Source organism: Ostrea edulis, chromosome 9 (assembly GCF_947568905.1).
Source record: "Ostrea edulis chromosome 9, xbOstEdul1.1, whole genome shotgun sequence".
NCBI lineage: Eukaryota > Metazoa > Mollusca > Bivalvia > Ostreida > Ostreidae > Ostrea > Ostrea edulis.
The window spans coordinates 26,733,544-26,746,439 of NC_079172.1; the positions used below are offsets into that span (position 1 = coordinate 26,733,544).

Genomic DNA, 12,896 nt, shown 5'->3' on the forward strand with positions numbered 1-12,896 from the left:
TTTTACCTTTGAAGAGAGGAAACTTGATGATGATTCCACTGAAAACAACCAAAGGAAGTTTGACAGTTGTGGCCACTGTTATCCACTTTCTGAAAGCCATCTCCACCATTTGACTTGTGAAACCATGTGGCTGAAAAATTTATGAACATACATAAATCATATTACTTTCTATATGTGGTCCTCCTACACTAAATGTAATGTATGCATGTTCCAGTCTTCTCCTTCGTATTTCAAAAGCATTAAATGCAAAACCTGTTTGGATTACTGTCAGTAGATATACAACATTTTTACATTCACAAAAAAACTCTCCCAATTTTTAATTGACACATACTAGACTTCCCATTTGATGAAATTGACACATACTAGACTTCCCATTGGATGAAATTGACACATACTAGACTTCCCATTGGATGAACTTGATAGGAGGTTGGCATAACAGGAAATGCGGATATCGTCTGCAACCAAACACAACTGGTGGCATCCAACTTCATCAGTCTGCGTAAAGTGTCGGATACAATCACATGATGGCACAATAATGGCTGTTCTTGGGTCACTTTTTGTAGCATTTCTTCACAGCTTTCATTTGTGTTGGTTTTCTTTCTGTCTAGTACAACTACTCGGACAATACACTGTGTCAAGTGATCCTTCTCTTTAGCTGGAGCTCCAGTAGTCTCTGACTTTGGGGATGGGACTGTTTTCTGAATTCCTTTGGATTTCTCTGCATTCAATTCTTTTTCCATTTCTGTCATTTGTATTTTTGGTGAAAGTAGTTTTGAAAGTCTAGCCAAAAACATCCCAGGTATATGTAAGTTCATATTTCCAGTCTGTTCAATGATGTCTTCTGCATTTACAAACACAACTGCTGGCTGTTGCAAGAAATTACACTCATTACAGTGATCCATACTGGGAGAAGGACTTGTGGGGTCCTCAATCTTCCCTTTTCTGGTCACATTTCTTGCCCTACAAGGCTGAACCCTAAATGTGAAATTTAGTCCTTCAGGGATCGTGTCACTCCCCTTGTAATCAACTGACTTTTTGCGAATTTTTTCAAAGTCTCTTATGTCAGGATCCTGGATCTTGTTGGAGGTGTTCTGCACACCCAGTAGCCATGGCACCCATTCCTTCCAGCTCCATTTTGATGGAGAAACTCTGTGACCAGAAGAGTACAGAGAACTATTGGAGTCTGAACTGTCCTCACCCGAGAACCTAGGTTTGAACTCCTCCAGCTCTCTTGCTGGCAAAGAATTTGGTTTTTTTGGTTTAGAGTCTTTGACAGCAGTCCCTCGAACTTTAGGCGATACAACAACTTCCGTGTCAGGGACTAGTAATACACAGTCCTCCGCTGGGTTTGTCACTGCTACAAGATAATATGAGTTGACTGTCGTGATGTTTGAATCATATCCAGCAATATGCTATCATTGCATATTATACAGTGAAAATTCAATTCTTAAAAATTACATATAACTGCATGAAGTGATTAAACATGTACATACAAGCATTGTATATACATGCAGTAACAAAGGTATTAATAAATGTGTCAATTTTATAATGTTTTCCTATATATTCATGTACATGGCAATCTAAATCAATGGCTCCTAAACCAAACTTACTGACTTTCAGGTAGACACAGATGCTTCTTTCCACCCACACAGGTAAGACTAGGCCGGACCAGATAACCCTCACCTGGTCCAGGAGGTGGGACTCAACATAGCTGGCATGCTTTTCCTGAGGAAGAAACAGGACTATAATATTAATCATGTTTAATATGATTTTAATCGTGTTTGATATAATATCAATTATGTTTACTATAGGATTAAACATTCTTTTTGAAAAATTTATTGATGAATAAATTCTGGACATTTTACTCACACACTGATTAAAAGTGCATAGAGGTTTTAAGTTTGTGAATAAAATTTTCAGAGTTTACACATCAATAAATTCTTCATAAAGAATGTTTGATTCTTATAATTCCAAATTGTTCCCTGTATTAAAAATTTCAAAAATTTGAATAGTTTCCTCATCAAATCTCCATATATATGTTTATTTCAACATGTCGTGTGATGTTTTTATCAATACTGTACTGTATCACAAAGTAAATGTACATTTACATGTATATTGCCTTTTCAATGGATTAATGTGAAATCATCATATGGATAAGACAAAAGCCTATTCACCATTTTTACAATTGTGTGTATAAATGCCCCTACTGCTAATATTCGGGGAAAAAATGTAGAAGTCTTGCTACATTAAAAGGAAGAAATCACAAGCTGTCAGAACTTAGTAGGGTTATATTGTCAGAGAGATAAAATCTACTTTGAACTGTGCTTGTACCCAAGTCAATAACCTTATCTAGACCTGACAATTTATGACATCTCCCTGATATAGATTACAGCAGGAACATCACAGTCATTTCCCTGTGACCTACCAGTATTTCCCAGTCGTCACAAGACTGCGGCTCAATGGACACCTGGTTACACATCTGAACATTTCTTCTGACCCTCACAATTACCTGAAGAAAACATTAATCACTATCAGTCTGGAATTATGAATGCATATTCTAACACATGTAGTATAGCATACCCTTCGTGTACTTTGTTTCCAGATTTGCAATTTTGTCAATGTGATATTCCAGACTGCCTGAAGACAAATTATATAATTTCATAATTGAAACCTGTTGTTTGTCTTTAAGCTTGAGCTTCTCAGCAAATAAGCCATTGATGCCTAAGTGATTCAAAGAATTGGTGTCTCTAACAGAAACATACACAGAGAGGCCTTCATATGTCTGAACTTCGAAGACCAGCAACTGAAATAAAAATACATCTGTGAAAGTATCACCTGTTGAACAAAGATATTTGAATGGAATACTTACTTTACTATTGTACACTTTCAGAACATTTTTTTGATTTTAACTTACAAATCAAGAAATCAAATATATAACATCAATAAAAAATATACAAATCATTTTCCATTATTAACCTCATACTTCTAGGTGAGAATTATTCAAAATTGCACTGAAAACAGTGCAACTAAAATATCCCCACATGAATTTAATATATAATTACAGTGATCCCCCGCTATATTGTCCCCCGTTATAATGCCACCCCCACATACCGCCAAAAAAGTTCAAAGTCCCATTTTCCTCGCTATGTAAAACCCCGTTATAACACCATCCCCCGCATACCGCCATCCGCCAACCTATTTACAGTTACGAATTGGTCAATTACCATTATAATCACTCCCACTAATTATCGCCAATCAACGGCAGGAAATTTTCAGTGAGAAGGCTTAACCATTTATCCGCCGTTAGTCCCTCAGGTATCAAAGTTTGGAGCAGATAATAAGTTATGTAACCGATAATCATCTGAGTTCAAATATGCAGTATTGTTTTTGAAATCTGAGTATGGTGGACACACCGAAATCTAATAGCACATTGATGTGTAGATAAAATTTGTTTGATTTCTTATGACAGCTGTACACCCCCTCCCCTCCCCCGATATAATGCCACCCCCGTTATAATGCCAAAATTGCCGAGGTACAAATGTTGGCGTTATAAAGGGGGATCACTGTATATTGGGTCTATTTCATTGTATTCTAATTAATGGATCAAGTCCCTAGCTGGGAAGGAGGAAAGTGTGTTTGCATTTCAATTTGAAAAGTGTTAAGCACTAGCTATCCAAACCAAACATGTACTGACAAATAGTATTTAACTTTCACTTTTCTTTATTATATTATGATTGTGCTATTTGTTGCAAGCGCAAAGACATGTATTTTGCCATTTTGAATCTCATCTATCCAAGTTCCGTCATTTCGAAATGATACATAAAATTTGTAAAAGCATGTAAACTATAATTTCTCAACCATATAATCACTCCTCGAGTACCAACCAGTTGTGGTAGCTCAGTGGTAGAGTGTTCGCTTCATAAGTGGGACATCGTGAATTCAAGCCTTGCTCATGCTATTATCGGATCAAACCTATTAAGATGTTAAAATAGGTAGTGATTGCTCCTTTGCCAAACACTCGGCATTTAGAAGTAAGAATCACGGGTCTTATGGGTTTATGACCTTTAGAATAGAGGTCCTGTGTCGCAGCAGGCGACATGATAAAGAACCCTCACTGCTATGGCTCTAAGCGCTCAGCATAGGTCTAAATGTGTGGTACTTTACCAACAGCTGGTGACGTCTCAATATTATATGAGTGAAAAATTCATGATGGGACGAAAAACAATCAATCCATTGTACTGGGCCCTAGGATGATGAAACACCTGGATGATGTTCATTACTTTTGAACTGAAACTCTTAATTTGCAGACACTAGAAATTTGATGAAACAATATCGAATAATAAGTTTATTTTGGAATGATTGACTTAAGATTAAAATGTTTCATGATCCTGAGGCCAGGTCTGCTACGTTTATGTTAAATACTGACTCTAAATACAACATCACAATGCACTCTATATATCAATTGCTTTATATTCCCCGCATTCAATGAATAGGCAGATCAAATGTATAAACTCGTGCTATGAGATGGTTAAGGTGCTTTGACAGCTGTCCGTACAAGTCATGAGACATTGGGAATTTTTTTATCCAGAGTTGTGGATATAAATACTAATACCAATACTTTTTGCTTCGCCCTCAAACACGGTCACGCGGTCAGACATACATTGTACTGTATTGTACAGATTGATAAACAAACAAATTCACATTAGACCCAGGCTAAAACATGATTTGCCTTCTTTATTTTTGGGAGTAAACTTTTTTCTGAACTTAAACTGAATGTTTGATTTTAGGGCGTTCATGTATATATATACTATACATGTATTTTCATAGGACCTCCTGCAAATGATCACACCCTGTTCTCAAACAGGGTGATTCACTTATAACGAATAAAATAAAATACCTCTGATTTATTGGCAACTTTCTTAATGATTTGAGATGGAAGGGATACAAAACAATTCTTGTCATTTCCAAAATGAACTGGAACAATGTCAAAACTCATATTCGTTCTGCTTTCTGCCTCTCATTTGTCAACATCCTGTTCAGTCACTAAGGAATATCGAGCCCGATATAATTAAGATTTAGATTGATCACCCGAAGAAGTAAGTCATATAACTTGCAACCTAAAATCCAAGTAAACTGTAGAAACTACTTTGATAGCAACTGTTCTACATGATGTATATAGGAAAGGTAAAAAAAAATATCCACTACAGTAAAAAATATTTAAATACATTTTTAATTTAAAAGTAGTACTCCAAGTTATATGATCTATGGAGAAACAGGTCGTTTCACTTTTATATGTAACAATTATGATAATGATATCTCACTGGGCAAAATCACTTTTAAGTCCGAAGAGTAAGGTTTTATAAGCATTTATAAATGATAAATTTTGTAAAAGAACTTTATGCGAATTCTTGGCTGCACGTGTGTTAAAAATATTTTTGCTCTGTGTAATTAAGTATTCCAAAGTATAGAATCAACAAGCCTTTGTAAATATCAGTTGATTAAAATCTATTGTTGAACAACTTCTTAGAGATCAGTTTATTCAGAAATGGCAAAGTAATATCAACGAGTCGTCTATGGGTCAGATATACGGCATTTTCAAAAGTAAATTTGGATTTGAAAAAAATATTTAAGTGTTCTACCTTAAAAAAAAAAAAAAAAAGACTTTAACAATACTTATTAGCTTCGGAACTGCAAATCATCGTCTCCCAGTCTCGATGGTGTGGTGCACTCCAAAACGTGATAGAATTTGCCGTATCTGTAACAAGGATCAAATAGCAAATGGATGAAAGGTGAAGATAACGAACGGTGATCAATCTCTTAACACCTATAAGCAATACAATATAGAGAGTTGGGCAAACACGGACCCCTGGATATAACAGAGGTGGGATCAGGTGCCTAGGAGGAGTAAGCATCCCCTGTCGACCAGTCATACCCGCCGTGAGCCCTAGCTATGTCTTGATGTGGTAAACTGAGTTATGCGTAGTCAAAATCAGTGTGCCAAAAAAACGGCCTAACAATCGGTATGAAACACGTCAGACAGCATTTGACCCAATGATAGGTTGTATTGGCAAACTAGATATAAAGACCATAGACTTTGCTAAATGCTTACTTTAAACGAGACTGTTGGAACCCCTGTACCAACTTGTTTGTCAGTAGCCTGACTAGATTTTAAATCTGACCGTAAGAAGAACAAGCTCTTGCGTATCGATTCAGTTGAGAGATATATAAACACCATATGCAGTTGATAATGGAATATTGCTACATAAATATGGGAAGTTGATGGAGAAGCTGAAATCATAAAGTTGAGTTGTTAGTTTGCCGTTAATCTCTACTTTCAATAAAATGTCTAAGTATGAAGCAGAAGTGGGCGACTCTGTGGTGTCTTTTATTTCAAGTTCATTGTGATATATCGAATCGACATATGAATGAAAATTATAATACGTCGTCGATATATCTAAATGTCGAATTGAAGGCCACAGCAAGAGATTTTTTCTTCTCACGTAGAAGTTTTTGAATAAATTTTGCTACATATGAATATAAAAAAAACAAAAAACAAAAACAGGTTAGCTAACAAAGGAGCACAATTCGTGCCCATAGGAATTCCAACAGACTGTTGGAAGATCTGATCACCAAAGACCACGGACATATTGTCAATGAGGAACTTCATATTTTTTTTTAATTTCAACTTCAGAGTACTTGTGCGTGGAATCAGAGTGGCGTTTAATAAAGAAACTTTTGGACGACTGATCACTAGATATGAATATTTGCGTTTTCATTTTTGTTGGAAGAAGCAACTGTCTATGATGTCAAAAAGTCTAGTCTTTAATTTATCGTGAGGAATGGTCATGTAAAGTGTAAAGTGTTGAAAAGTCATACGTTTTGATGTTGTTGAATTGAGAAAAGCTTTGCGATTTACTAAATGTTCCTCAGATTTTTTTAGAATCCACATTTGATTTACATCACTTCTGGCATATGTAGTCGCACTGTACGTTTGAAATTTCTCCTTCATATCTGTTAATATTTTCGTGAGGAGCAAAGATAGGGGCTTGGTAGAACATTTACTGGATCCAGCAATGTATCTTCGTTTGAAAGGGTTTTAAAATATGAAGTTTAGGAATCCAGTATAGGTACGGTATCTCATATTCATCCGACCCATTGACTGGGATATCAAATGTTTCTAAAACTGAGGCATGGTTTTGAAAAATTCCGTCTTTTGAAAGGACAGTTGCAGTACAATTACGATTACCAAAAGTGCATGGAATTAATGTCAAGTTCGTTTCAAATACAGTTGTAATAATTAGCCTTACAAACAAAGACAATGTTGTTACAAGCTTTATCAGGTGGAACCAAAACACATTCCTCATGTAACATATCTAATTCTTTTATCACTTCTGGTTTAACTATACACAGAAGAAATGGTGGTACGTACTTTTGTTTTAATATTTCTAATGCGGGGATTTTAATATTCCTCTTATACATTCTGACAATGTATCAAGTTCTTTTTCACATTTAGCCCATCGTCTGGCATAATCCTCGACAGAATCCATAATAGAAATGAAGTTCTGTCGCCAATTGAAAGACCGATGTTCTCTGTACTTAGGACCTTCTAGAATAGCTGGACTTCAGTTGAAAGAAGACAAAGGACAAGAACACGTGGGTGGATTACGTATATGATGGTGTAGATTTAGGTACCGCAAAGTTTGTTTATGATTGAAAAGTTTAGATGTAATAGTAGAAGTATATTTGTAAGAAATACTGGGTGTAGATTTGAACTTGAAATATACCTGAAACACGTCAGACAGCATTTGACCCAATGATAGGTTGTATTGGCAAACTAGATCGTTACAACGACCATATAATTTACGAAATGCTGACTTTAAACGAGAAGATTTACATTTTCAACTGTTTTCTCCTATATAACACTATTACGAGCAATACGTATTTATCACTGTATAGATGCCTTCACGGGGTCAACAGAGGTCGCAGCTGTGCGTATGAACATTTGTTAAAAGTAGGTTACAGGTACTACTTTTACTAAGGCAATACAAATCTAGGCTAGCCATCGCTCCCGCTTACTATAAAAGTCTAGGCCTATCACTAGATGAAATCAACATCACAAAATGTATCTATGAATTTATTTGTATTCCAAGCTAATGGACTGTTCGGCACCTGGTGCGACGTTTCGGGAGTTCGGTGGCGACGGTTCGGGAATTTGTTAGCAACAGTTCGGGAGTTGATTACTGAAATTATTTTTTTTTAAAAACTAAAAGTTTACGTACTTAGAGGGGTGCACGACGGTTTGGGAGTTGTCATATGTCGCTCACCCGAACTGTTGATAGGTCTAATTCACTTAAAGTAACAAAATGCATAACTATTTCTTTTGGTTGTGTTATACTATAGCCAGGGCCGTAAATTACATGGAGGCGGAGGAGGCAGCTGCCTCCTCCAACTTTTGAGCCAAAAAAAAATTAAAATTTAAAGTTCATTAGAATTTATGTTGTTTCCAATAACTAAGAACATGATACCTCCCTTAAAAAGCATTCCAAATCTTTCTTTTAGAATGAGTTAGTCAAGTAACATCTTAGAAGGCCCTAGAATCAAGGATTTTGCACGAAACGTGTTCAGTGTGCACAAAATGTGCTCAGCGTCTGGGGGCCTGGGCGGCCCCCAGACCCCCGCCTAGTTTCCTGCCTCCTCCAAATTGAAGGTTAATTTACGGCCCTGAATTAGCAGAGATATTTGTTATTCAATGTATCAGAGGAATTTCGTGCCATGAAAGTTGTCGACTTAATGGGATAAATGTTCACCGTTATCAGCAGACAGTGTCCGTAACCTTTGCAAAAATGCTTATTATCAGCATGTACAATGTCAAAAATAGATTTCAAATGTGAATATCAGCATACAACTTTAGTTTTGTTTCCTTCAAGCAGTCTACTCTTTAGAAAAATACTTTTTGGGCGAAATAAAGACATTTTTACCCCCCAAGTGCAACACTAAAATATTGTTTCCTTGATTATGTTTTACCCGTTATATATGTATTAAGAGTTTTAACACTCAGAATTAATTCATAAATCCACAAAAAAATATCAAAATAGCACTGAAAGTATAACGTTAGTCATGAATCTTGAATCAATCGTACATACATTCTGACAAGGTCATAATGATTACGCTATTTAAAATCAAATTTGATGAAGTTTTAAATAGGCCTAATGTATCTAAAATACAGGTACTATTTTTTTTTCTTTTATCTTTGAGTGTATAGTGAAAATTGAAATTGATCAGATTATGTATTTATCTACTGTCGGATAAAAATGCAGTACTACAGTACATGCAATTATAATACTGAACAAAATAAAGGTTTGGAAATGGTTGAAATAGAAAATCTAAGATGAATTCAGGGCATATTTGGATTTTCCTCTGTCTTACTCTGCGATAAGAATGACATGACGGGAGATTGAGGGGACGTCAATCTTGACTACGGTACTCTTAATTATTGCATTTCCCTCGGAAGAGGGGGGTGGGGTTGAGAGGGAAGCCAATCTCCATTACGGTGCTACTATAAACATCGCTCGCGCGCTCTCCCTTTGGGTAATCATTGATGTTATAAGAATTAAATTATGAGACGTAGCATAATTTAGAACATCAAAAATAAGTATACATATCAATTTTAAAACGGAAAAATAACACTAAATATCAAATTTATTTGCCAGCTCCCAAACTGTCGTGCCCGAACAGTCGCGCACCCGAACCGTCGATCGTCACCGAATTCCCGAACTATCGGTGCCAAACTCCCGAACCGTCGTATATGCCAAATCCCGAGCCGTCGCGCTCCCAAACTGACGATGCTTTCTTCCGTAACAATATGCTTTCCTGCGAAATATATCCATAAATTGAGATATTATCAGTAGCGGATTTAAGGGGGGGGGGGGGGGGCGCAGCCGGTGCGCCCCCACCCCCACAAATTTTCGAATTTAAGGCAAATCGTGGTATCTTGTTTAGAAAAATGTATTAAACGATATAAGAAGCAATAATTTCTTCCACTCCCGGAGAAATAAATGACAAAATCTTTTGATTTCTTGAATTACTTTGATGGGATAACTTTTCCCCCAAAAACCCTCAATATTGCGTCATTTTATTAATTTCATCTTATAAAAAAATGATAGAAAATAGTACAAATGACTAAATAGGAGACATATTTCAAGTACTATAAAATCTGTAAAATCCAGGAGCTTCCGGGGGCTTCGCTGGACCCCCTGCCTCATAAAGTGCCCCCCCCCCCCCCCCCCCCGTAACCGCAATTCCTGGATCCGCCCCTGATTATGCAAAAACGAACCTCGATCATCTATATTGCCGCTTCAGAAGCCTACACTCGGTGATAAATGGGGAATGGACGGCGGAAACAATTTCAAAACTATATGAATATTTTGGACCAACCCTAGACTCAAAACTCTGTGGTTGCGAAATTTCTATTTTGTTACATCCCTTTCTACTTTTCCTTAATATTAAAAAATTTAAGGAGTTTTTGAAATGTTAAAGACGGTAATCACTACATTAATTTTAACAAAAACTCGACCCTTGAGGTTACATGTATAAAATTTACGGTTTTAGTAAAGGACTAACTGCTCTTTCTTAATATCAATCTACTATCAAAAGTATTAAAGAAGATATTATCTAAATGCTTTACACACGGGGTCCAAAAGTCACACAAGTATTTGTTAAAAGTTACATATATATACACTAGCCCCAAGGGCTATGAAATCGATGTCCTTTTCGCCATATCTAAATAAAATTCCAATATTCAACAACAGTGCAAAACAAGATGATTGTGTTCCTAAAACATAAATACCCACACGTATCCATAGTGATGAAAGATTGTACAAAATACGTTCTATTAACACAATATCACTATTTTGTTATTAACACAATGTCACTATTTTGTTATTAACACAATGTCACTATTTTGTTATTAACACAATGTCACTATTTTGTTATTAACACAATGTCACTATTTTGTTATCAACACAATGTCACTATTTTTTAATCAACACAATGTCACTATTTTGTTATTAACACAATGTCACTATTTTGTTATTAACACAATGTCACTATTTTGTTATTAACACAATGTCACTATTTTGTTATTAACACAATATCACTATTTTGTTATTAACACAATGTCACTATTTTGTTATCAACACAATGTCACTATTTTGTTATTAACACAATGTCACTATTTTGTTATTAACACAATGTCACTATTTTGTTATTAACACAATGTCACTATTTTGTTATTAACACAATGTCACTATTTTGTTATTAACACAATGTCACTATTTTGTTATCAACACAATGTCACTATTTTTTAATCAACACAATGTCACTATTTTGTTATGAACACAATGTCACTATTTTGTTATTAACACAATGTCACTATTTTGTTATTAACACAATGTCACTATTTTGTTATTAACACAATATCACTATTTTGTTATTAACACAATGTCACTATTTTGTTATCAACACAATGTCACTATTTTGTTATTAACACAATGTCACTATTTTGTTATTAACACAATGTCACTATTTTGTTATTAACACAGTGTCACTATTTTGTTATCAACACAATGTCACTATTTTTTTATTAACACAATGTCACTATTTTGTTATTAACACAATGTAACTATTTTGTTATTAACACAATGTCACTATTTTGTTATTAACACAATGTCACTATTTTGTTATTAACACAGTGTCACTATTTTGTTATCAACACAATGTCACTATTTTGTTATTAACACAATGTCACTATTTTGTTATTAACACAATGTCCCTATTTTGTTAACACAATATCACTATTTTGTACCCTCCCTAGTTATTACCCTGGGGTTCCTAAATTTTTTTCCTAAATACGCATTCATTTTTATACAATATCAGCAGTCTTCCAAATGAAAAAAGACAATGAAAGAGAGCAGAAGTGAACAAGCTCACATACCCCACACTCCAACATTGCTTGATAATGCCCCACATAATGAATGGTAATGCTCTATGTATTACTGCAAGAACAGGACAGACGGGCTAGAAATTCTAAGTTCAAAAGGGGTATAAGTCCCAGAAAAATTATTGAATTAGAATTTCTTAGGAATATGCACATTTACACTGTGTGTCCTTATTCACTACAAAGTTTCACGAAATTCTGTTTAGTGGTCTCAGAGGAGTTGCGCCGACTAGAACAGGATAGATGGGCTCAAAATTCTAAGTTTAAAAAGGGTATAACTCCCAGAACAAGAGGCCCATGGGCCTCATCGCTCACCTGAGTCATTTTGGCCCATATTTTAAGATTTTCCCTATACTTTCGCATGTGAGACCTTTATCTCTATTGTGGCCCCATCCTACCCCCCCCCACCCACCCCCCGGGAACCATTATTTTAATAAACTTGAATCTGTACTATGTAAGGAAGCTTTCATGTGAAATTTGTACTTTCCTGGCCCAGTGGTTCTTGAGAAGATTTTAAAAGATTCCCCCTATATATTTTTATGTAAAACTTTGATCCCCTATTGTGGCCCCATCCTACACCCCGGGGTCATGATTTTAACAAACTTAAATCTGAACTAGGTCAGAAAGCTGTCATGTAAATTTCGGCTTTTCTGGCCCAGTGGTTCTCGAGATTTTCCCTATATATTTGCATGCAAACTTTTATTTCCTATTGTGGCCCCATCCAACCTCCGGGGGGCCATGATTTTAACCAACTTGAATCTGCACTATGCAAGGAAGCTTTCATATTTTCAGCTCTTCTGGCCCAGTGGATTTTTAAATGACCCCACATTATTTTTACATTTTTGTGATTATCTCCCCTTTAAAGGGGACATGGCCCTTTATTTGAACAAACTTGAAAGCC

At 35.7% G+C, this 12,896-nt stretch overlaps 1 protein-coding gene across 2 annotated transcripts in view; it reads right to left on the reverse strand.

The window, feature by feature from the left end:
* LOC125659132 (peroxisomal ATPase PEX1-like) overlaps positions 1-5,052 on the reverse strand; it is a 33,423-nt gene extending 28,371 nt beyond the window's left edge. For both annotated transcript variants that reach the window (XM_048890683.2, XM_056149986.1), the window contains exons 1-6: positions 4,898-5,052; positions 2,672-2,803; positions 2,426-2,509; positions 1,611-1,725; positions 396-1,357; positions 7-130 (exon numbers count right to left, since the gene is read on the reverse strand). In XM_048890683.2, coding sequence (XP_048746640.2) covers positions 7-130; positions 396-1,357; positions 1,611-1,725; positions 2,426-2,509; positions 2,672-2,803; positions 4,898-4,996 — 1,516 coding nt within the window. In that variant the 5' untranslated portion in view covers positions 4,997-5,052. The remainder of the gene's footprint in view (positions 1-6; positions 131-395; positions 1,358-1,610; positions 1,726-2,425; positions 2,510-2,671; positions 2,804-4,897) is intronic.
* Between the last annotated feature and the right edge of the window lie 7,844 nt (positions 5,053-12,896).